Below are 26,176 nucleotides of genomic sequence, written 5' to 3' on the forward strand. Positions count from 1 at the left end.
AAATTGGATCAGACTTCTAAGTCTGAGAAGATACCAGGCCCTATGCTTGGGGAGTAAAGGTGGGTAGTAGGCCTATGGGGTACAGATAAATACAGTCAGTTGGTAAGTGCCATTTAAACACTTAGTGTCACTGGAAATTGGAGTTCTTCTTTGAGTGATGTCCCTATGGATGCTCCACTTTAGGTGTTTGTGCACCCCTGCGCTCATAATTGGAGATTTATGGAAGCAGTGCCGAGTGGGGTCGCACATGCACCGTCCCCATCTTGCGTCGCTTCAGGCGATTAACTGGCGCTGTGCGACCAACCCTCCCTCAGTTCCTTCTCTACCACTATTGGCTCAAGTTGGAGCAACTAGCAGCGCCTCTCGGATTTCTGGGTAGCATAGTTTCCCCTAGTTTTTAGGTTTTCTTCTATTTAGAGATCTTTATTACTTTATCCCTGTCCTTTTTGTTTTCTCAAAAAAAAATTGTTATAGGGCTGTAGGTTTCAGTTTTCACCGCTGCAGCTCAATAGTCATATCTCCCTTTATGGGGCGAGTACCTTCCCTAAGGGGCATGCCTGGCTTCCCAGGGTTCAAATGCTGTCTTACCTGCAGGCTTTCTATACCTCTCTTGAATGGGCACTCTCAGTGTGTCTTGCAATTATATGTCTTGCTGAGACAGTGAAGTGCTCGCACTGTCACAACCTCAAAGCCCATTCCAGGAAGGCGAGAGATCTCCAACTCAAACTTCTCCTCATGGAGAAGTCTCTCCGTCCAGCGTCTGAGCCTGAGGTACGCACCCCTCCTAGCCAGAGATCGCAGACTACAGCCTCTGACATGGGCCCTTCTTCCATGGCCCAGGCTTCTAATCAACCCGCCAAGAAGGCGGCAAAAAAATGGGTTACCATGTCCCTGACTCTGGAGTTGGTCAAGAAAAGGCGCTCCTCTAGCAGGCAAACACTCTCAGGACCTACTGCATCAGTCATTCCAAACAATGGGACCTTCCGCACCAAGAAAACGAAAGTCACCAAGCAGCTGTGCTCGGACTCAGGCAATAAGGGGTAAATGAAACCCCAGGCTGCAGGACTGCCAGAGATGACTAAACACTTGGCACCCCCACAGCTGACGGCACCGCCAAGTGCACACATCCTGCACTCCAGTCACACATCGGCACTGACTGGCATTTGGTACCGATGGCATCCACTTTGCAGCAATTCATGCACCAAAAATTTTTGGTTTCCTCACTGTTTCCTCAATACCTGGGTACCTCTGTCCTCGCAGTACCTACTCAACCCAGCTCTCCATCTCTTTCCACTCCACAATTCTCAAGCAAGGATGAAGATGGAGAAGATAATGTCATGCACTCTCCACAACATTCCTCCCCTGTGCTGCTCCCATCACGCCTGCCCCTCCATATAAGACCTGCCTGATGGACCTTCAGAACCAACCCTGGTATGGACATCCCTGGATGCCACCTGTGCCTTTCCCACCCCAGTGGCTATTTTGGAGCCAATGGACAGCATATCCACCATCACAACATAGATCTGCCATCCTTCCCAAAGCTAGCACACAGCAATCACCCTTATCAGCAGCACAGGGACCACCTGAAACTTCAGAACAGGGGGATGAAGAGGAGGAAGAACTCTCTGACCAGGACAGCCCACCTGAAGTCCATATCTCTTCATCTTCACCTGATGACGCCATTATGCCCCCGCCTCCCAACACAGGTAATGACTTCAAACAATTCCAAGACCTCTATCAGAGTTGCCACCTCACTGGACATTTTTCTCAAAGAAGTCCAGGAGTGTCTACATAAACTAGTAGATATTGTGCACACATAGACCTCATTCAAAATCGCCCTTCCTATGAATGTTGTGATTACGGAACCTGTAAAGTTGCTGTGGCAAACCCCAGCAACGATCCCACTTACCTGTGAGAGGTCTGATTTTAAAAAGTACTATGTGTCTGCAAAGGGAACTGAATTTCTCCTTTTGCATCCAATGCCAAATTCATTAGTGATTGACACAGTCAATGAATGGGGTAGACAACAATACCCCAGAAACACCCCTTATGACAAAGACTGGACGTGGCTCAACCTCTTTGGCCGCAAAGCATACTTTTTCTTGACCTTACACTTGAGAATAGCTAACTATGAAGTGTTAGTGGCAAAATATGGCCACAATAACTATGCAAACTTCTCTGAATTTATTGAGTTTATTCCAGAAGAGACAAAGGAAGAGTTCAAACCAGTTATTGCAGAAGGTCAACTCATAACCAGAACAGCATTACAGGCCACTCTTGACTCTGCAGATTCAGCAGCAAGATCGATAGCGACCACGGTGGTTATGAGGAGGGCTTCCTGGCTTCATCGATCGGGATTCCCAAAACCAGTACAGTCGACGGTTGAAGACCTACTGCCCCTGCTGCTCCCACAAACCAGCGGGAGACCTCTGCATTGGTGCAATCACCTGTGCTCTTTATTTCAGTTTACTTTCCCATCACTTTCTAGCTACAAACAACTTCAGTATCACAGCCCCAGGGACTGCTAACTCCTGCAGCCAGCAGGGACGAGCTCCAACTCCCTGGCTTCTTTCCTGCCAGCCTTTATATAGCCCCTGGCTAACATGGCCGGCAGCTGTTCCCCATATGCCACTCAGGCCTGGGCTTACTCAGCCAGCTCCAATTCTCCTTTCTTGATTGAAGCTGGTGTGATAGAGGCCTGGCTCAAAGTTTCTTAGCCAGCGCCCTGAACACACCTCCCCTCACTTAATGAATTGCCAGGTTCGTCCTTCCTCGTCCTCTTCACCCCCTACCAGTGGGATTCAGCCAGGGGAGTGTCTCCCCTTCTTCTGGGTGATTCCCCGGCATCCTTTTCGTGGTGTTTCATCCTCCCCCTACCCCTGCAGAAAGTACACTGTGGGGGGTGGATGCCCCTGTAGCTCTGCCGCCACCCACAGGTCCTCACACCAATCACACCCTTGTGGGCATCCTTTCACCTTTATCTCCTTTTCTTCCAGTAGGGGGCTGGGGTCCATCCTGACCTTCTCAAGGACACCCTGGGCCTCGGGTTCTCCCAAGCCACCAAGCGGAGTCCATGTCTCCTCTCCTGGGAGCTGCATTGTGGGGAGCTCCAGTTGCCCCTTTTCTTCCACTAAGGGGCTTCGGCTGGCCAATTCCCCCACAACTCCTCCCTCTCTTTCTACCCATCTGGGCTTTCTTGTCTAGAGTTTCTGTGTTTGCTTCCGCAAGGACCCTGGTCCTCTTCCTGACTGGGGCTTGTCTGTCTAGGGATCTCAACTCCCTTCTTTGGGAACCTTTCCTTTTCCCTCTGGGGGGAGGGCCCCAGTCCATACCCAACACAATGGGGTATGGTAACCTCTCTACTACCCCAACCCACTTCCATTTAAAGCTGCCCCGCACTTCTAGGGGCACCTGGGCCACTAGGCAGTATCTCCTGTCCCCGTGGATACACTCCAGGGCCATCTGTGCACCTGGAATTATCCAGTGTGGTTTTATCAGCCCCCTCTGGACAAGCGAGCAGGCTGAAGTAGTATCCACTGGGATGGTGGACAGCTTCTGACCCCTTTCTTGCCCTCCAGCATTAGACCAGACACAAAATACAGCCTACCAACATTCCATATCAAGGCAGTCTCCCTTTTTATGTCCTGGCTGCCCGCACTGTCTGCAGACAATCATGCCAGCTCTACTGGGAGCTCCTCGGGGTTCCTCCTTCTTCCTCTCTGGGCCTTTCCCAGGGAGGGGTTCCCTCAGTTTCTTCCCCTACTCTATGTCCTTATAGGGTCGGCCCTCCTTTCGGGTGACATCTGCCTCCCTGTATTCCTCAGTCAACTTGACCGTTGCATCGACTGAACTTGGCTGATGTCGCCTGACCCAGACTCAGATATTCTCGGGGAGATCCTGTAGCAATTTTTCTAGGACAAGGGTGTCCATTACCTCCTAGGGGGAGCACAATAACACTCCCTCTGTGTGGAAGCCATGTGACTCTGGCAATGATGCATCAAGCATAATGTCCAGATTACATCCTCTTACCTACCTGGTTGTCATAATATCACAGTGGATACCCTGAGGAGGAACTTCTATCAAGTCACGAGTGGGAGCTGAATACGCATGCTGTGCTCCTAAACATTTTTCAGACTTGGGGGTTTCTAACAATAGATCTTTTCATAATCACACAATATACCAAATGCCCCCAGTTTTGCTCCAGGGCAGGACTCGGTCCACGCTCTCTTGGCAACGCCTTCCTCATCAAATGGAACACTCCCCTCCTATACGCCTTCCTTCCCACCCTCTCCTAGCCTGCATGCTTCACAAGATCAGGCAGGACAGATTCAAAGTGATCCTAATAGCCCCCACATGGTCTCGGCAAACCTTCTCCACATGGTGGTCTGTCCACCATGCATGCTCCCACTTCTACCTCAGCTGCTATCGCAGGACGCACACTGTGTCATCCATCAGGATCCTCAAAGACTCCAACTCAAAGCGTGGTTATTGCCTGGCTCTCGGGATCTGAACTGACATGCTCCAGAGGCATATAAAACTTTTTGTTAAACAGCCGTAGGACAACTACCAAACTCACATACATGCATAAATGGAGGCAATTCGACTCATGGTGCCAACGCAAACAGGCCACACCTCTGTCAGTCCCCTTACCACTCATACTAGACTACTTGCTAGAACTAAAAAAGACGAGCCTTTCTGTGAGTTTGATATGAGTACATCTATCTGCAATCACAGCATTCCATCACAAAGTAGATGGATTTTCTACTTTTCCATACCCACTTACTAAACGCTTTTTCAAAGGCCTCTCCAATTCCTACTCTGAAGTTAGGAATCCTAACCCACCATGGGACCTCAATTTAGTCCTCCACACCCTCAGCAGCCCTCCATTTGAGCCCATGGCGACAAGCTTCCTGCTACATCTTTCCATGAAGGTTGCATTCCTAGTGGCTATTACATCCACTAGGAGGGAGCTCTCATGGCTGACCCACCTTACACAGTCTTCTTCAAACATAAAGTATCCCGCAGGCCACACCCCAAGTTTCTACCTAAAGTTGCCTCATCCTTTCACCTCAACCAACCAATCCACTTTTTGACATTTTTCCCCGAACCACATGTGCATAGACGACAGTCCAGACTACACTCCTTGGATGTCCGCAGAGCTATAGCCTTCTACACTGATAGAACAAAATATTTTTGCAAGTCCCCAAAACTGTTCATTTCAGTTGCTGACCGATTTAAAAGGCAATGCCATATCTGAACAACTGCTATCCAAATGGATAACATTGCATAAAACTTTACCTCCAGCATGACTGACAACCTCATACGGGGATCCACACGCATTCTAGAAGAGCCTTATCAGCCTCCATAGCATTTCTTAACAATGTTCCCATCATGGAAAGCTGTAGGGCTGCAACCTGGCCCTCACCCCATACGTTTACCCAGCATTACGCTTTACTACAGCAACATGCATCTTCCAGTACCCTGTTCGATCACACTGTACTTTCATCTGCTACGACTCCAACTCCAAAGCCCCCTCCTTCCACTAGAGGGCACTGCTTTGAAGTCATCTAATGTGGAGCACACAGTGGGACATCGCTTGATGAAGAGAAAGTTACTCACCTTTATGCAGTAAGGTAGGCTCTTCAAGATGTGTACCCCTGTGGGTGCTCTACTTTAGGTGTTTGTGTGCCACTGCACTCATAAAAGTGGAGCATCCCCAGGGACACACATCTTGAAGAACCTATGTTACTGCACAAGGTGAGTAACTTTCTCATTTTGCATGTCCTATTGTAGAGAACAGGTTTTCAAAACATCCAGAGAAAAGGTTTTGCTTGCAAGTTTTAAGTGATCACTAGCCCTTTGTTTATTAAAATATGTCCCCTACTCTGTATGCTCATTTATACTCACTTCTAACAGCTATGGCCTTTTGAAGCTACATGGAAAAATAGTAGCAGGTGAAAGGTTATTTTTCTTGATGCCAGCCTAGAACTAGCCTGTTAATTATCTTAAAAGAGAAACATATTGGCCCAGTTAGTCCTTAACTGATGTAAATCAACATAGCTCCATCAACTTCCATGGAGCTATGACAATTCATACCACCATTTGCTCTGACCCACTTTCTCTAAAGGCACCTATTATTATAACAGCACGTAATTGTCAGATTACTATAGAGTCTAGGGAGAATATACCCCCTCCACACTAACTAGCAGATGGTAGGTGTCACTCCTGCTGATAATATTTCTGTTACCTGAGGTTTTTCCATTTAGTTGGAAATTTTAACTGGAATATTTTGTTAGCAGTGTTTCCCAAATGGTGGGTTGCAGGCCTATGGGTGGGGGGAGGCAGGGATTGGAAAACAAGCCCACCCCACACTCCCTGCTTAGCTGCGGCTCCTGTCCTGCAGGGCTGGGCATGGTTCCCTGCTCTGGGTGTTGTGACCTGGCACACAGTGCTGCTTGGGGGCAGCTGGGCCAAATTTTAGCAAGCAGAGATGTGACCTGGTGCACCGGGTTTCAGTGCTACTCATTCATGTTTGGCCACTACCCCATCCCAATAGAGGGGTGGCCAAGCCAAATTTCAGTGAATGGCATTGCCATTGCTAGACTGCGTGCCAAATTCCTCATCCCCCACCTTAGGCTTAAGAACCCTGAACTCTAGCATGAACTGCAATGTCAAAGTAATGTTTACACAGCTTTGTTTAGCATGCTAGCACGAGTCTTGCTAGCACAAATCTGTTGCCCTTGGCTGGGGGGTTTGCTGCCAGATGTAGGGTAGACATGTCTTAAGCGTGCGCCTGTCAGCTGAGGACTTCTTGCTCTGAGAGTCCTTGAAGACTGGGCTCCATCTTCTCCGCAGAGCTGGAGACATGTTCATACTGTTTCATTCTTTCCATTTTTCCCTCAACATACACAACTCTGCAACCCCAGTGTCTCTAGATTAGACCCTCAGTTATGCCCATGGAAACCCACTGAGGGCTAATGGGGTTGCACAGATGTCACTGGGGGCCCACTTTGGCTTGTAGAAACTTTGTTACAGATGACCATGTGAGAGAAGGAATGCCTGACTCTGAGACCCCAGGCTGAGTTTGCAGGAGTAGCAGGCAGGAGAACAAGCTTATTACTTGCAAGCTTATCAGATTTGATCTGCAACTCAATGATGCGCAATGAAAATGGAGCCCCACGCTGTCATCTGTACAGAGTCACTGTTTAGGATTGAACTGAACTTGAAAGAACAAATTTTTAAAAAGTGTCAGAAACAATTAAAAAACAAAATCCTCCCCATTTCAAAATATAAAAATAAAAAATCAGACACCTTAAAGTTTGGAAAGATTGATTGAATCATTCTTGTGGGCCCTTAAGTTTCTGTGCCATCCAGCACCATTTGCAAGGGCCAGATTTGCAAAGGTATTTAGGTGTTTAAAGATGCAGGTAATCTCCCTAGGTGTCTAACAAGTGCCTAAGTGAGTTAGGCACCTAATTTATGTTGAAAGCAAATAAGAATTAGGCATCTGTCTCACGGAGGTGCTTAGCACCTATCTGCTTCTTTATATACCTAAGTACCTTTGTAGATCTGGCCCAACGTCTGCAAATGAACCATCAATTATTTTTCCTCCAAAAGGTTTATAACAAGTGCTCCCTAGAAAAGGTACCTCTTATGCCATTGCAAAGCTAAAGCTAAGTAGGAAAGAAAATGGAGGCTCTGGTTACTTTAAATTGAAATCCTCAGGGTGAGGAGGAGGAAAAAGCATTTTGCCTGAATAACTGAACTAAAAATCTGGGAAGAGGATGACTGTATAGGTCTATAGTTTAAGATGTGACCCTTATCTGCATTGTCCATGACCTCAGACATGATGGTTCTGTAAGTGCTAGCATCCATCTGCTTTAAGAGTTCTTATAGATACATACAGTGCTCTCTTGATGTAAATAGAATCAATAGAAATCTCAGGGTTAAGCATTTGGGGGACCCACCCACTCATATGTTTCTACCCTCTCCAGACCTCTCAACCTAATGGTTTGTACATTGATTAGACTTTGAGTTGTAGTTTTCATTGTGTCATTGCCCTTCACAGATGAAGAGAGCAGTTCAGACTAATGCAGTTTCTTCCATTGCAGTTCCACTTGCATCTCAGGATCATTCCCTTTCTGTTCTTCATCTTTAATCTTAAATCCAAAGAGGGGAGTCGCAGTGCTAGGTCACCGCACTTTGAAACCCAGGGCTGAAATCTCTGTTTGAAGTCTCTGCAGTGAAGTTGTTATTTACATCACTTGGAAATAGCTGTGGAGGTGCCCTTCTTGGGTTGCTAATGCAGCATCACAGAGTATGTCTACACTGCATTGTAAACCCAGATTTGTGGGACTAGGTGTTTCCAAGTCCACACTTGAGCATCCACACTGCATCGTAAAGCTGGGTTTACAATTGCTGGACCCGGGTCTCAGGCTTAGTCTGTAGTGTAGATATACCCTAAGTGTTAGGTTACGTTAGTACCCAACTAAAATAATCATGGCAACAAAAAACAGCACACTTCCACGTGCCACTGGGCCAGAAGATTGTTCCACGTACTGTCAGACTCAGACCCATCCTTGGTGATCTATGTATTTGTGACATCCAGGTTTGATTATTGCAATTTACTAATACAGACTGAGCTGATAGTGCCACTGTAGTTAATGTTGGCTGATGTTTTCTATTAAAAGACCTTGTTTTCATTTATAACTTTGTCAGACTTAAGGCATTTGGGCTGAAATTTCCCATGCTGGGTGTTTGCCTCAGGCTGAATTTCTTTCTTTCTTTCTTTCTTTCTTTCTTTCTTTCTTTCTTTCTTTCTTTCTTTCTTTCTTTCTTTCTTTCTTTCTTTCTTTCTTTCTTTCTTTCTTTCTTTCTTTCTTTCTTTCTTTCTTTCTTTCTTTCTTTCTTTCTTTCTTTCTTTCTTTCTTTCTTTCTTTTCTTTCAAGTTTTATCAAAAAAAGGTTAAGCTGCTGTCAAGAACGAGATTAGGGAAAATATGTTTTGCTTGTGTTTAAAAAAAAATTCTTATAGCTGTTTTGTTGAGAAGCACTAGAACTTCCATGCTTTGGAGCAAGGACTTGAAATTTGGAGGGAGTGTCGCTCTGGTGTTAGGGATGTCTTTTGCTGTCCCAGAAAACATTAGCTAAATTTGACTAAGCCTTTGAAAAATTTCAATTTGCTCAGTAGAGACTTGTTAGAGTTTGGCAGCTAAATTCTCTGAAGATTCCACCTTTGCTAGGTATGCTCCATTTCCTCATCGCTCCTGCGTACTGTGCATGCACCATCCCCGCGGTGTGACTGAGCATGCTGTAACCCCTGATTTCATGTGCTTAATAGAACTTTCCCTGCAATTGCTGAATGAGGCAGCAGTCCTGTGAAAAAAGTAGTATGTGATCATGTCACTAAAGGCTGTCTCATAATGCATATGCACAATGCAGCTGAATTAAAATTGCATAGTCAGTCATAATGTTGGAATTTTTCAACGTTTGAGTGCTTGACTTTGCAACTGTGGTGTTTTTTTAATGTAGCTTTTTGTGTAAAATCTTTTATGTATTTGAAGAATGGCATGTTATGTTTCTGTTCTCCCCTCTCTGAAACAAGCAGGGTGGATCCCTGACTGTGGGTATGTTATTCCTTACAGGGAATATTTTCAGGGAGTCAGGTAAATACCATCAGTTCTCCTCTCCCCATTTTTACCTTCTCCCTGTTCTGTCTCCCTGCTGTTTACCTCCCTAAGTCTTCTTCCGTTAATACTGTAACAGTCCATCCTGCCTTTCCTACTGGATGCCATAGCCCAAATTCCAAGCGGAAGTGTAAATGGGTGTAAGTTACATTTCTTTACACTGACCTAAGGGACTGTAGGTCAGTGTAAGTGGCTTGACAAGGAGGCAGAAGAATGTGTAAATTACACTGGTTTATGTTCTTTTGTATTCCCTGCTGAATCTGGCCCTATTTATCTGTCCTGCCATGCTGTATCAGTACTCCAGAGGCCAGCTTCTAGGGAATGCAGTGGCACAAGCCAAGTGATGGCAGTCAGGAGCAAAGGAAGGTTAGACCATTAGAACCTTACACATAGGTTTCTTTTAAGTTTATTTAAAAATTAAACTATTGGCCTGGTTTTGAAGAGAAACCAGATTTTGACTGCAGCTAACTAGCAATAAACTCCTTACCACTCCTGTGTCCATGACACTCTGTAGAGAAAGTGATAAGGCACAAAAGGGGAAGTTGGAGGCTCTTACAACAGCAAGACTGTAGTAAATAGTTCTCTGTCATCTCTGTTCATCCATAGAGGCCTTGGTTGCTAGATCCCAAAGTAGGCTCATGGAAAAGCTAGAAGAGTTGTGTGCCAAGCAGTCCAAAGCATTGTCTCCACGCCACAGGAAGCCATTGGCCACGTTTGCTCACTTTCAAGAACACCGAGGAGATCAGAAGTAGGTCCTTCTCTCTAGGAGTTAATTTTTGCACATACTGGGTGATTATGGTTGGGACTATAGTAAGAATGTCTGGGAATTAATGATTTCACTTGGGTGCAGGAATTGAATAGCACAGTATGAATGTGGCACAGTATTTTTATTTTTGTAAGGTGAGGAATTGCATGTGTTTATGGTGGTGTTGAAAAGAAAAGCTAACAAGAGTTACCCAGGCCAATCCATTGAAAAAGGTTGTGATGAAGTCAGCCAATCTCTGCAGCAGTGAAGGGCTCAAAGAGCCTGTCGCTCTCAAAGGGTGGGATTGGCAAAGAACCCTAGAAGAGTTAGGTGCCTAAATCACCTTGAATTTCAATGGGATTTAGGCATCTAACTCCATTCGGGTCCTTGAAAATCCAACGCGGTATGATCTGAATCTACTCACCAGTGCCCCAACTACCCCAGTTCAGCCATGTGGTAACAAGGTCCCAGTCAGGTACCCATTGAAGTCAAGATTCGCATTGACTTCCATGGGTGCTGGCTCAGGCCTTAAGTGAGCAACCCCCTTGCTGACTTAAGCCACAATGACTAGCTCTAGAGGGAGACTCATCCATGACAGTGCAGGGCTTGCCAAGATAAGGGAGCAAACTAAGGGTCAGTGCTCCATGTCATAGTGTTTGACTGTCATCCGTAAGGTGCCTTTCTATGCAGCATTCTAGGAGAGGGGAAGGGCACAAATACAACATCCTTTCTCTGGCTCTGCCAGAGTATTTGTCTTTGCTTATGTCTTCCAGTAGAGTACTGAAGAGCTTGCAATCTAAAAAGAGAAATGGATGAAGTGTGGGAGAATGGGGTTGAGCAGACAAGCCAAGTGATCAGGGTGATGAGTGGCCATGTTTTGATCGTTCCATGCGGGGCTTGGGGTTTGTATTTTCTCTCAATGGCCTCTGACCTTGCCATTATTAGCTGGGTGTAATTTTTTTCAGGCATCACTGTAGAACTGGATCTTGAGGAGGAATCTGAATGCACAGAAGCAGTGGCCTTCCAGACCCGCTCAGGGAGGACATTCTATGCATAGAGGGTGGTGCAGAAGAAATGGTAGTGAAACAAGCAGACAAACTGGGTATCAAGGATGGCATCGTTGGCAGAGCAGGGAGGACAGGAGCAAATCAATAACAGACAAAGGCAGATTATTAGGGAAGGGCAGAGTTATGGGGATATTGAAGGGCAGGACCAGAAATGTGAACATGATGCTGTGAAGATGGGGGAACTAGTGGAGGCTTTCAAAGAGGGGAGTAATGTAATGTGATCTTAGTGACAGCAATTTGTGTACATGGGAGTGAGAGAGAGGACTGTCCAAGAAGCCCAAGGAGGAGGTTACTGTAATCAAACCTGTGCCTGTCTTGAGATTATAAGTTCTTTGGGGCAGGGACTGTCTTTTTCTATGTTCTACAGTGCCAACCTCACCATCAATGCTTGAGAAATAAATAATGGTTATTGGGACCAGGAGTCCTGAGAGGTCAGAAGATTCTCCCCTCCAGCTGGGGATAAAAATCAGAGCATCACCATCAGGTCTCTTAGCAGACAAGTGTAGGCATCTCCTCTGAGGGGATCAGAAAATACTATTTTCTGCCCAGTCTGGTCATGTTGATTTATATGGCTGTCTGTGCCTCTAACTGAGCAAGATCATTGTTCAAGTTGAAAATTGGAGATTCCTCAAAGATATCCAGTACAGTTGACTATTTGGAAACAGACAGACTGTAAATCTTTAGCGTTTCCTTCTGCCACATGCAGAGACCGTGAGTTGGAACCTGTGTAATAGCCAGGAGTGCAGTCCCTTTCTTGAGCTATTTTCATTCCAAATGTATGTCCTGTTGGAACTCTTCTCCTGGGAAGATGAATAATACATTGAAATAATGGTTTATATTCTCAGAGAAGTCATCTTCCCGTCACCTTCCCAGAGCTGTCGAAGTATGGATATGCCAAAACTGCAATATACAGCAGAGCTCCCAACAGTGTACATTGATTTACGGGATGCTAAATCACACAAATCAGCGTTACCGTCCGTTGAAAATCAAAGGTAACTTCTGGGGTCTGATGTTAGTGAGAAACGAGGGACCAAGGGCACGAACTTAAGGTTGTTGCGAACACCATATCCATGGTGAGCCGTACCATGAAAGGCTTTCTTTGCTGTATCACTTCTTCTTGCCCTTGGTCTGGAAAGGGTAGCCCTCTGGTGGAGTGAGTGAGCATTTGGAAGGGAAACTATGCAATCTGAAATCCAGGATAAATGGGCAACCAAGGGATTGCTGGCTCTGCTTTTTCAGTCTCCTGTGAGACTATGAGGTGCCTAGATGGTGAGTTCTGGGAGATTGGCCTCTTTCCAAAGACTCAAAAAGCTCTGGCAGAATGCTAAAGCTAATAAGTCTGAGAGAGCTATTTGCTTCCTCCCCAAGATGCATGGACACATAGCATGTCCACAGGGTGAGTGGACAATATTTATCAACAACTAAGCAGAGACTTCTGTACTCTTTTCCCAGAGATCCTTAGCGATGGTGCTGGCTAGAAAATGGTTTGAAAGAAAACAGCAGTCTGAACAAACCTTGTAGATAATGAAGACCAAGTAGATGTTTTAGATGCACTCACCTAACACCCCTGGGTCTAAATGTATTTCATTAATGAGTTCTAATTTAACCCACAGGGAGGTTAAATTTTACTACAGGCTTAAATTTAGCTAAAAGCAAGTTGTTCCAGTAAAAACAAGCATAAGATTATCCTTCATGACCCCAGGATGAGTTATGTTGTCGAAGTGGATCATGTTGTTAGGGCATCAAACTGTGTGTATCAGTTACTGGGTATTTGCTGTTGGGAAGATGCCCCTGAGGAGCTGTCTCCATGTAGTTTTAAAGAAAGAAAAGATTTATTATTATTTAATTAATTTTTTTATTATTATTGGATTATGGGCCAAATCCTCAGCTTGTATAAATTAATCTAGCTCTTGTGAAGTCAGTGGAGCTGTGCCAGTTGATATCAGCTGCAGATCTGACTCCATATATTTTCTTTAACATCCCATTGTTTTAAACGTCCATCTCAGGCGTGACTAAGACAGCACATTATGAATAAATATCCCAGGCTGGTTGTTGATATTGTGACCGTGAACAGAGGTGTCCAGTAATCAGATCTCTTTGCTACATAGCTTGAGTGACAGCTCCACTGAAGACGAGGAGGATACAACAGTTAAGGACCAACAGAAAACAAAGGAGAGAGTGCAAGATTCTTCCCAAGGACCACGGTACAAACTACTTGAATCTTCACCTTTTCATGAAATTGAAATGATCCCAAAAAAGACTGAGAGTGAGATCTCACCTATTAAAATATTATCCAGCAGCGACTCTCATAGCAAATCTGCTCAGTTCAATCGTTGAAACAAAAAGTTTCAGTCTGGATCTAGCAGATTAGTCTTGTGTTCTTTTTGCTGCAGCCACAATCAAGATGCTGGAGTTAGAACATAATTGTTAATGCTTGAGGCAAAACAGAATTCACCTTGCTTTTTTGCAGTATATGGAATCTACAGGGATATCAGGAGTAAAAAAAATTTTTTTTGTCAGTAAATGAAACAGACATGGCTCAAAAGACACGTGCAGAGTAGACACAGACAGTAGGGAAAAAAATTTTCTGAGCCACTTTGTTTTTAAATAAGTCCAAATCAAACATTTTAAAAGACTATGGGTATATACTAATATCCAGCCTCTTTAGGAAAATGATCAAACAGAAGCTAGAAATTGATCTAGAATGCTTTTTTATTGAAGTGTGTGGGAAGAGAAATTCAGATCTCCTTATTTGTCTGGGGTAATGTGAACAGTCAAGGAACTCCTGAACTGTAAATGCTTCTGTATGCAGGGATGCCAACACCTCCCTATAGCCAAACTCAGGACCTGATTCAGCGAGGTAGTTAAGAATGTGCGTAACTTTAAGCATGTGACTAGTTACTGCTCACATTCTTAAAGTTATGTATATGATTAAGTATCTTGCTGAGTCAGGGCCTACACGCTTCACCCATGTATGCTCGCTGTTATCTTTAGAAGCCGTTCCCTGGATCTTAATGACGCACTTATACCTGAATTAGTGCAGTAGAAGGAACAAGCAGAATGTGCTGTTTTGTTCTGTTTTTGGTAGAGCCAATTACTTTTATTTTTAAAAATAGTTTTGAAAGAATAAATGATTCGCCAAGGAACAGAGCCCAACCACTCAGAATGATTTAGCAACTGAAATAGTCAGATACCAGAACCAAGCAGGAGCGATCCGGCGCACTAGGTGCTCTCATTTGTGCTGGTATTAATCCAGAGAAACTCCACTGAAATCACTGGGCGGTACACCAGTGTAAATCTGGACTCATATAAAGAAGACCTGGCCAATTGAATTTTGGGGATTTTTTAGCAATTTTAAAACCAAATAAATAAATAAAATGCCTGACAAATATTACTATTTCCCTGTTCCCACGTTAGGAAATCTGGTCATCTGAGCAGGCAGAAAATCTTTGGGCTGAATTCTGATCTCATTTTTTTGGGCCTTGTGCTGTTGTCACTCTACTGATCTGTTTGGAGTTACACTGAGCTAGAATCTAGATAGTCCCCTCCCAGGGTAAAGCCTGCAGGAGGGAGAAATCTCTGAAGATCTCCTCAGGGAGACACAGAAGTGCCCTCAAATCTGGCAGATCCCCAGGGTCAGGTGTAAGAAATCTCTGTACTCATGCACCACCTCTGGCCCCTGACATTTCCCACCTCACCTCCCTAGCAGGGCCAGCAAACTCCACTTGGTTCATTCACTAAATTTCTGTATGGAGTAGGGTCAGATTAGGTAACCAATGTCTTCACCCTACCCCACTAGTTGCCTCCCAGGAGGAGAAGCAATCATAGAAGGAGTTTAATTATCACATCTATTCCTACTGGAGATAGACAAGTATCCAATCAGAATCACTGCAGAGACATGGGGATGTGTCAATAGAATCCTTACTGCTAACTTACTCTCTTTGCTCTTGCAAATTACTCATGATTGTCCAAGGTCTGTTATACCAAGGCATTCTGCTGGCGCCACTGCTATCAATGCACAGTCGAGGCAAAGCCAGGAATGAACAATCGTCACTCTGCACTTACATTAGCAGCTTACCTGGCAACAGATTTAGAATCTGAGGCCCTGGCCTTATGGATGCTGAGAATGTCATCCAGTTCACATTCATTATTTTTGGTATCTGGCAGGGGAGGTGTTAGCAAACCCACACTGCTTAGTCATTCCCCTTAATGGTCCAATACTTACAGTAGCCAGGGGTTTCAGGTGTCCAGGAGAGTCTTGTCATCTCTAGAAGAGGTCACAGGATAAAGTAATAATAATAAGAGACAGAAAAGAGGAGACCCTTAAGAAAATAGAAGTGGGAAGCCTAGCTGTAGAATACTCTGTGTTCTGAAAAGTACAAGGTCAGTTAGCACAGCACCATAACAGCATGCAGGTGTGTACTCTTCAGAGCCAGAACACTTGTAATATCAAACTCAGACAGCACAAAGCCAATTCTCCGGGTCCAGATAATTCTCAGCTGCCTCTTTCAGAACCGAGCAGTGACATCTGTGATGCTCCCTTCCTGACACTGAAATCAGCCCAAAAACTGGTGGCCCTCACCTTTTACCAAACAGCTTGGGAGTCCCTTCAACATTAAAATGACATGCAGCCACAAAACAATTGTGTCCTGATGTTGTGTTGCAATATGATGCCATAACTTTCCATCATCATGACCTAGGGAAATCACAGAATTGTGATGTTGATAATTCAACAATCTCATTTCCTCAAGTGTTGGGAGGGAGAAGGCCTCCCTCACCTCCCTCCTATCTCCTGTAGGAATTACTGGGGGGAATCTTATCCTCTCTCTTTATACCTACCTGACTGGCTGCTGGATGGGAAAAGGGCTCCATGAGGGGAGCTGTGGACTCTATGACTTCCATGCCAGCATTCCATTTCCTGAGTGCTCCTGAGACAGGCATTGTGGTCTTCTGCCTGACAACCAGGAAGAGTGAGTGCAATGCTGGTCAAATACCTATCCCAGGACAGCTGCACGGAGGGCTAGGGTAACCTTTTCAAAGGGCCCTATGTCCCATTTTCTAAAGTGACTTGGCTCCTAAATCCCATTGTCTTTCAATGAGACTTGGGCTCCAAGTGCATATGGCACTTTTGGAAGTGGGACATAGGCTCCTGAGTCATGTAAGGGCCTTTGAAAATGTTGTCCCTCCATCTCTAGAGCCAGGAGCTGTCCATAACATAAACCGTTCTAGATCACAGCCCACTGCAGTAAAGAGTCAAACGGGCCATCCCCTCTATTGCTTCTTCTGCAGGGACAAATAACTAGTCTCATCACAAAGGACAATGTCACCAGAGCCTCATGAGTGCTGTCGATGTTCATAGTGTTACCATCCTAGATCGATCCAGCAATGTCTAACTGAACCACCTGGAAGCCCAAAGAATTCCAGGTGGGCTCATGGTAGCATATTCTATAATTTTTGAGCTAATGTTAGGACATCAATAACCATTATCCAGGTGGTCTTCTGTGCCCTGCTTTGCGCTGCCAATCAAATTAGGTTCCTCAGTAAGGAGCTGCTAATTATAATGCTTTACCTTGGTTTAATCCATTTGATTTTTAATTTTCAGGGATTGCACTGGGAAAAGCCTGCTGTTGCAGCAACTCCGTAACTTCCGTAAAGAAGCATCTCAGCCTCTTGCTAACAAGGCCTCTAAGCAGATGCTAAGAGATGAAGGAGTGAGCCAGGATCTTGAGAGCCCAGAAGAGATGGGCACCCTGAAAATCAGGAGAAAACGCTATCTAAGAGTGAGAGGGGAGGCAAACAAGGTGACTTCCAGGTGGCTGGTGCGCTCAGACTCTCAGAGGGGAAGTCCCCCCTTGCCAAACCATGTGAAACATGAAGCTGATTCTTCAAGGGAAAACCAGAAAGAGACTGAAGACACACTACATTCAGGAAGTGCTTCAGAGCCCCCTCTAAATAAAGCAGCAGAATCCCCAAGGTACAAGAGAGTTTGGAGTAAAGCCATCAGTGGTGATTCTGAATGCCATTCCACTAAGCATCCATCAAGAGCAGAGGTTTTCAACCTGTGGTCTGTGGACCCCTGAGGGGCCACAGATTGTGTCTGAGATTTCCAAAGGGGTCAGCACCTCCATTCAAAATTTTTTAGGGGTCTGCAAATGAAAACAGGTTGAAAACCACTGACCTAGAGAGCATATTACTGGCTGCAAACTAGGGGTGCAAAGTTGACTGGCTCAGTTAGCTAGAGAGGCAGTCAAGGCCGGTGGCTCTTGCTTAATTGCTTAGAGAGGCAGTTGGACCCAGTGGATAGGGCTCTGGCCTTAGATTAGGGAGACTTGTGTTCTATTTCCAGCTCTGCCATCAGCTTGCTGGATAACCTTGAGCAAGTCACTTCCCCTCCATTTCTGCAATCTGTAAAATGAGGATAATGACATTGACCTCCTTTGTACCGCACTTTGAGAACTACTGATGAAAACCTGTATAAGAGCCAGATATGATGATGTCTTTATCTTTTACAAAGCATGCCCAGGAGGAACTGAGAGAGCTATGAAATGCCTTGGGAGGCTAGGGAAAGAGAATTAAAAATGGTATTAATAAAAGAAATCACAGCGACTTTGCTTCAGTTATCCAGGCCTCTGCCACCTCGAGACTAGACATGTGTAGCACATTCTGTGTAAGGTTATGTCTTGAGATGAAACTGGTGATAATGGCTGTATGCATCTGCCTTCTTATGTGGCTGTGATTCACACAGGGAGCCCATTACATTGATGTTCCATAGCCTGCCCAGGCTGCATGATATTGTCATGGTGAAGTTCTCGGTGTTGATTTTGACCTGTGAACCTCTAAATGTCTCATACCTGCCTGTCCCAGAGACTGCCTCTCTCCCAGCATTAAATTGCCACCATTGCCAATGACCAAAGCTCTTGAGCTAACAGGAGGCTGGTTGCAGGGTGTTTTTTCTGAGAGATCCTTAGCAATGGAGCATGTGCCTTTGTTTGGTCTGGCAGAACCCAGATTTGTTTTCTTTTGAGCATGCCACAAGGAACCTGAAGAAGAGCTCCAAAGCTTGTCCCTCTCACCAACAGAAGTGGGTCCAATAAAAGATATAACCTCACCCATCTTGTCTTTCACAAAGATATCAGGCATCTGTGGAGGTGTTAAGCTGGAGGATATGAGGGCGGCTAGAGGCTGGGTTATTTGGTAATTATTAGAGTGGCTGGTAGGGACAGATCACAGGGATCGTCAGTTTTTGCGTTGGACATTGTGATGTGAGAGCACCTAGAGCTTGGGAGAGGTGCTGTAAAATGATCAGGCATGTTATTAAGTTTGGAAACAGCAGTTAACATCCGCAGCCCCCTGAACACAGCAGGATGTGGCACAGTGGAAAGTCTGTTGTAAAATGTGGGAGAAGAGAGGAAGAAGAGGCTTTAGGAATCCATCAGGGAATTTTGGTGAGAGAAAAAGGGGGAAAATCAGGAACAAGCTTAGGCAGACTGCTGCCATCTTACCAGCATATTCCAGCCTCCAAGCAGTTTGCCAGCACTTAACCTGGGTCTGAGCCTGTTCCCATTCCCTGTTTCTAGTGTTGTTTTTACACAGTTTTGCCCAATCATTTCACATGGGTCCTCCTCAGGTATCAGAAGGGCCCCCTAAAACCATTGCACCAGTTCACATCTTGTCTCCAGTATACAGTGTCATGTTTGATGAGCCACAAGGAATCATCTGAAGGATTTGCGTGCATATCTAAGTAGGGTGAGTATAAACAGGGGGCTGAGACCCCTGAGTTAGAATAAAATGTAGGAGGATCTGTATGTTATATTATATTTTGCAGGGCAGAAGAAAGCCCGAGAGAGCTGTCCCTAAAGGAAAAGCAGATGAAAGAGAAGCACAGGAGACAGAGACTCCAGGAGCAGCTGGAGCAATTGCAGCCTCAACACTCGGTCACTGGAAAGCAGCCCATGGCAGAGAAAACTCCTGTTTTGTTTCACCCGGTTAGTAGCTCAGCATAGGAATGCTCCTTTTAGAGTGTTTTGCTTCCTGCTGACCCCGTTTTGAAAATTCTGGGAGAATCTAGCCATGACCTCAAAGTCCAAAAAACCTTTTCATTCTAATACTTTAAGGTTGTGTTACATCTCTGTTTTCATGGGCTAGCTTCATGGTTCTGCCATGCCTGGTCATAAGAGCAATCTTGAGAGTTATTCTCTCTTACTTACGCACCTGCTTCCACCGCCGGACCCGTGCCTGTGGAGAACACCTTCTGCATTTCCCAAAGGAGCTCCCACTGCTGGGGATGTGGGGTGAAATCCTGGCTACGTTGAAGTCAATGAGAGTTTTGCCACTAACTTTAGTAGGGCCGGGATTTCACCCAGAGTTCTCGTAGCTTTTTTAAAAAACAAAAAGTTTATTTTTATGGTTTTAAATAAGTTCCTAGCTTCGATTTGGCCTCCTGTCCCCAGCGTCTTGGCTCTCAGTACTGCACCCACATCTGGATAGGCAGCAGGTGTGAAAGGAGGATTGTGATTTTAGTTAGTTTCTTTCCTTGCAGTGTTTGATCTTGCCAACAGTGTTCTTAAGGGATCACAAAGCCATTTGAACTCTCTGAAGCCTAAAACAAGGCTTAGAGAAGGGGATCATGTCTCATTTCCACAAGATCTACATATTTAGTCCTGATTTCTCACTGCACTGATTTTGCTCCTAGCAGTGCCCTCCATCCCCACAGAGGGTGGTAGGGAGTAGGATTTCCCCCTACATTTTCTCCAGGTCCGTTGGTAGCAATCACTTTGGCTTAGCAACAGTAGAAAACATTTCACTTAGTGCTAAAGTCTTGTGGTCTAAATGCACTTGACAGGGGAAGGTCCATTCAAGTTTGCTAATTTGTAAACAAATGTGACTTTATTGGATTTCTGCATCTTAAATATTCATTTTTAAAACATTGGATTTACCACTGATGAAAGGTGTTGGATTGACAATCCTGCCAGCTGAAGTCCTCTGTGTTTATAGAGGAGGATCAGCAAGAGCAATGCAGTGCAGAGTTCTCACATAGCATTCTGCTAAGAGACTTAATTCTTGTTCTAGAGGGACCTTCTATAAGGGTTTCTCATCTGTAGTCTAGTAGAGTCTGCAAACGTGTTGAGTTTGTGGCATGTCAGAAACTGTTAAGGAGCTCCTGTTGGTGCTGGTTAAGATGTGGGCACTTGTTCATTTGGACATAGATTAAGTCCCACCAACTAATTTCTTATATTGCACCAAACAATTGTCAGGATGCGATATATTTTGATCACTACCAACCTTTGTTAGATTTGAACCCATGTAATAAAGGTAAAAGACTCCCTAATCCAATGCTAATTTCATAAACTACCCAGTCTCCCAACTATAACTAAATTCACGATGCACTGTGGTGGAGCCAACAAGACAACAGCCCACACTGAACGCACTCTGTGGGCAGCTTCTATCCAATTCTTGTTCATGAAAATCCATTATTAAAATTAAAAAGAGAAACAAAAAATATGTCAATATAATCCATCAGATATAACCGTCCTTTTTAGGGTTATTTGAAATTCACTTTGACAGTTAGCAGTATTTCTGGGCTTCAAATTAGAACAGTTTTTTCTATCTTCTTTCTTTTTTTATTTGCACAGACAGAAGCAGAAAAACTGAGAATGTTTTGACATCTGAAACTGAAGAAGCTATAATTTGGCAGCTGTGTTGCTCAGCGATTTGGAAATGAAAATATCTAAGACCAATTTTATTTATATATATATATTCAAAGAACAAACTGGAGTCTCTGACAGGGTAGCACACTATCAAATTTGTTTTCTACATACTTTTTTTGGCAGCGATAGACATTCAGATTTGGAACATGGGACTCCTGACCATCCTAATGTACATCAGTAATTGAATTGAATAATAATTACAGAAGCTCAGAATCCCTTCACAGAGGTTGTTAGAGAGTAATACACAGTTTTTATAAACTCTGTGACAATTACATAAAAGGTCTTTTTTCAACTCTTGAAAGCGACGAAATTCAGACTTAATTTCATCACTGTCACCTTAGCTTAACCTAATTCAGTCAAACTCTGTTCACAGTTTCTGCTTTCAGCGGGGTGGCAATAGCATAAATGAGAATCATTAGATCTGGGATAACATTTTCAAAAATGCGTAAGTGACTTATGAGAGTAAGGACCAGACTTTCAAAGGTAATTAGGCGCCTAAAGATGCAGATAGGTGCTTAGTGAGATTTTCAAAACATTTAGGTGCCAAATTCTCATTGATTTCAATGGGTGTTTTGAAAATCTCACTAGGCACCTATCTGCATCGTTAGGTGCCTAAACACCTTTAAAAATCTGCCTCTAAGTCCAATTTTCAAAAATGACTTTGACAGTTAGGAGTTTGAGTCCTATTGACTTTCACTGAGACGTAGACTGCAAAATACCTAGATCACCTTTTAAAATGGGACTTAGGCTCCTAAGTCATAAGGACGTAGGCATGTTTGAAAATTTTACCCTTGTTCCATTGGGCCAGGCATAAGCAGACTTTCATGAACATTTCATCCAACTAAGTGGGGACATAAACAGTTCTGTAAGGTACACGTGGGGTTTAAGCAATAACATAGTATAAATTGCACAGATTTGGTTTCAGTAGATGGACAAAAACAAGTGTAACTTATGTGCAGTGGTGGAGAAGGGATGTTGGTTGCAGGTAAACCAATTAAAAAGAACATGTAAGATAAAGTAGCGGCACCTGCCTTTTAAGGTTACTTATCTTGCATACTCTCCTAGGGTATGTCAACCCTGCATCTGGGAGCCAATCTCCCAGCCTGGGCCCACAGACTTGTGTTAGTGGGGCTTGTGCCAGACGTTGCAACACAACTATTTTTAGCACGCTAGTGAAAGTCCCACTAGCACAAGTATGTGGACCCGGACTGGGAGGCTTGCTCCCAGATGCAGGGTAGACATACCCCCAGTGTCAAATCAGTACCATTCGTGCTATCACACCTCTTTCTGACTGACTTGCACTCCTGCTTCCATTGGATTCTGTGGCAAAGCTGTCATGGATGTCAGTGAGAGCATGATCAGACACCTGACATGGAACTTACCTGCCAATAATGTCATAGCTGAATGTAGCCCTTGTGACTAAACATATTGCATTACCTATAACGGCCCAAATTCAGTGAAAGTTACTCTTGCCTTACACAGTGTGACTAAAAGTAGAGTTTGGCCCAAAATATAAGCAAAAAGCCTTGAACTACTGAACTACTTGAGTTAAAGACAGAGTGAAAGACAGCCTGAAATCAGACAATTTTTCAAAAATGAAGTTTCTGATCTTTCACCAATCTAGCTAAGGTACTTATATGGTCCCATTGCCATAGTATCTGACTGCATCATGCTCTTTAATGCGGTTGTCCTTGCAACACCTCTGGGATGGGGGACTGGGACACAGAGATGAAGTGGTTTGCTCAAGGTCACACTGCAGGTCATTGAACCTGGGTGTCCGGAGTCCCAAACTAGTAACCTAACCTCTGGACCATCCTCCCTTTCTATACCAGCTACCCTTGAGAAGCCTGGCAACTTCAGTGCTCTTGAATGATATTTTCCTTTAAAAAAAAAAAAAAAAGACAAATGAACTAAGAGCCTGATCCCTCAAAGATTTTCACAGATGAGTAACTTTACTCATGTGAGTAAGCTACTCATCTGGGTACAGTCTTTTTTCCAGATCAGGCCCTACCTGACTAAACAGGGCAAGAAGATAAAATTCACCCCCTCTTAACTGGTGCATAGGGCCTTTCACCTAGGTGAAACTGACTGTATGCAAAACTGTCAAATGCACAAAGTAAACAAACAAAAATAGAACAAAATAATTCTTTTGTATTGTATCTGATGTGACTGCTTGTAGGAATAGTAGCTGAAACATTTTCCTACTGAAGTGCGATTTTTGAGTTCCTGTGTCTCTAAATCAGACTTTGTAGGTTTAAATTAGATCCTCGTGGCCCAATTCTGTTTTCATTTACACCGTTGATGTATAACTCACACCAATGTGATTTTGGAGTAACTGAATGCAGAATTTAGCCCTTAATGTTATTTTAACATAGTTTTTTAATTTAAAGTGTGATTATGTTCAGAAACACATCTATGTAAAAATGGTCCAAGCTGCTTCCTGTGCTGAACTTGGCCTGTGCATACTCTTCAGATTCCCATCAGATTTCTTTGCTCTGGTTATGCTGGGATTATACGGAGCAGTGATACATCAAACAGCCACCAGGTGGCCCCTGAATACTTCTCTTTTGTCTAATAAAATATTTGCCAATTGTCTGAAACAATACTAAAATCTCTCTTATTTAATGAAAAAAATAAATTAATTACTACTGCCCTAACTCCAGAATGGCTTAAAAATAAGATAAGTTAATTAAAGATGATGTAGTAAATTCTATTGGGCAAGAACTTTAAGGCTATATTCTCTCTTGTGCTGTCAGCAAAAAGAGGCTAGAAACAAGCTGGATCTGGCCAGCTGAGAATTCCTTCGGTGTGGGAGAACTGTTAGCTGGTGCAGTGCCAGTGTATCTGGCTCTTCTGCCAGCTTATTATTATTTTTTATGCAGTGCTCCAGCTGTGTTCATCTGATTTATAATCCCTTAGGGACCATGGGCAATAAGATCTAGAGAAGTCCACAGGCTATTCTAACCTATGCCAGGGCTCAGGATTGCACCCTTGAGATTCAGCAAGCCATAACTGGCAAAACAGAGAATCCTGGCCTTAAAGTTTTGGCTGTAAAGATAACCAGCTTCAAAGACTGCTGTGTAGTTAGCTGTATTCCTCTTCGGGTTCATACAGTAATGCGAGTTATGGGAGTGTGAAGACTGGTAAACTGTCGGTCCATACATTAAAACAAGTCAAGAAGACATTTAACATCTCATTATCCGACTGACTCCTGTCAAAGGTTCTTATACCGCACCCATCACCATGGTATCTGAGCTGAAAATAGTCACCAGTGGTCTGCTTTAATGTGTTATTTGACCGGGTTTTGCAGAAATACTGCTGAGGTGACACTCGCCTCAACCAGAGTGCACTCAATTATCATTTCAAAACACTAAGGCCCAGACTTTTACAGGTATTTAGGCATTGCTGTGCTCAGCATTGCAATGCCCAACTGATTGAGGAGCCTACATCTCATTGTCAAGAGGGACTTAGGCACTTAAGAGCCTTAAATCCATTGATTGTCAGTAGGGTGCTGTGCAGGTCGTAATATAATACATGAATTACACTAGCTGGTCACAGTCCAGGACCCATGGGACGGAGAGTTTCTTTCAGGCTGCCAGCAGTCCATTCCATTTCTATAGAATATAAGCTTTGATTTATTAAAAAAATTAAGATTCTAACCCTTCTGCCTTCTATGGAGTCTTTCAAGTAGGAGCTGGTGCAGTGTTGTCGTCTTGAGTCTGCCAACAAACAGCCTGAAACTAGAGCTTTAAGGCCTGACCTAATGTGCATCGAAGCCAAAGGAAAGAGTCCCATGGTTTTCATTGGGGGTTGGATCAGTCCTAAGAAAACTGTGAACTTCTCGATTTATCTCAATGGGAATTTAACTCTGAACCTAGCTGGAGATCACTGAAATTGCAGGTCGAAAAGATCAGTGTAGCCAGCTAGTCCATCCCCTGAAGGATTCTCTTATGTTAGATACAGTAGATTCCACTTATTAGAACCCTTTGGTTGTCAGCAAAAAGTTGCTATTATCCAGCAGTTGCTAATAAGCAGAAGGCAGGGTTATGAGGCTATATCTGGGAAAGGAAACACTGGGGTATGCCTTCCTTGGCTGCAGCCTGCAAACCTACCTCTAGCGGGGGACTGCAGCCTGGATGCTGAGGCTTTCTATGGTGAGCAGGGATGCTGGAGACCCCAGAGGCTGCACCATACCTCTCCCTGTGCTCTCCATGGGTCTGGGCTCAGGCACATTCCAATGCTTCTTTCTGTGCCTGCAGTCGCTTGGCAGGGCACAGCCCGGAAAGGGTAGGGAGAGGTGCCATGCATCTCCAACAGCTGGGCTGCAGCCACCTTCCCTGCTACTGCCCAGCCCACAGCCTTGCCTCCTAGCCTACAGTCCCTTACCGCCTGTGCACTCCCTGTGCGCAGGCAGGTTTGCAGGGCTGCAGCCAGAGAAGGTACATCCTAGCACTTTCTTCCCTTGCTGCAGCCTTGCAAACCTGCCTACAGGCCAAAAAAAGAAGTTGCTAATAAGTGGCATACCTTTTCCAATATCCAAATCCCATTAATCCTGCTGTGAATGGGACAGGATTGGTTCCCAGCAATGTGTTGCCATTAAGCAGAAGTTACTAATATCAGCACTGCTATTAATCTACTATACATTTATGGTCCCCATTGCCATGGTATTTGAGCACCACACAATTTTTAACAAATTCCTCCTCATGACACCCAGGTGAGGTGAAGAAGTCCTGTATTCCCATTTCATGAATGGGAAACTGAAGCAGAGAGACCAAATGACTTTTCTGAGGTCATATAGGAAATCTGAAGTGGAGCAGGAACTGAATTTAGGTCTCCCTAGACCCAAGCAAGCAACCTGACTCACTGCACTATCCTTCCTCTGTCTCTGGTTTTCCACATTCAAAGCAACAGCCAGTTACATGTGCAGAGCTGACGATTCTGGGTGCTCCCTACAGTACTTTCTCCAGTGCTT

The 26,176-nt window shown here is 44.4% G+C and overlaps 1 protein-coding gene across 1 annotated transcript in view; it reads left to right on the forward strand.

Moving 5' to 3' along the window:
- The window catches only part of DNAAF8 (dynein axonemal assembly factor 8), a 147,551-nt gene that overhangs the window by 14,171 nt on the left and 107,204 nt on the right, over positions 1-26,176 (forward strand). Inside the window, exons 6-10 of the mRNA XM_073362829.1 lie at positions 10,292-10,433; positions 12,343-12,489; positions 13,606-13,701; positions 17,100-17,471; positions 19,323-19,482. Of these exons, the coding sequence (XP_073218930.1) occupies positions 10,292-10,433; positions 12,343-12,489; positions 13,606-13,701; positions 17,100-17,471; positions 19,323-19,482 (917 nt within the window). The remainder of the gene's footprint in view (positions 1-10,291; positions 10,434-12,342; positions 12,490-13,605; positions 13,702-17,099; positions 17,472-19,322; positions 19,483-26,176) is intronic.

This window comes from Lepidochelys kempii, chromosome 10 (assembly GCF_965140285.1).
Source record: "Lepidochelys kempii isolate rLepKem1 chromosome 10, rLepKem1.hap1, whole genome shotgun sequence".
Lineage (NCBI taxonomy): Eukaryota > Metazoa > Chordata > Testudines > Cheloniidae > Lepidochelys > Lepidochelys kempii.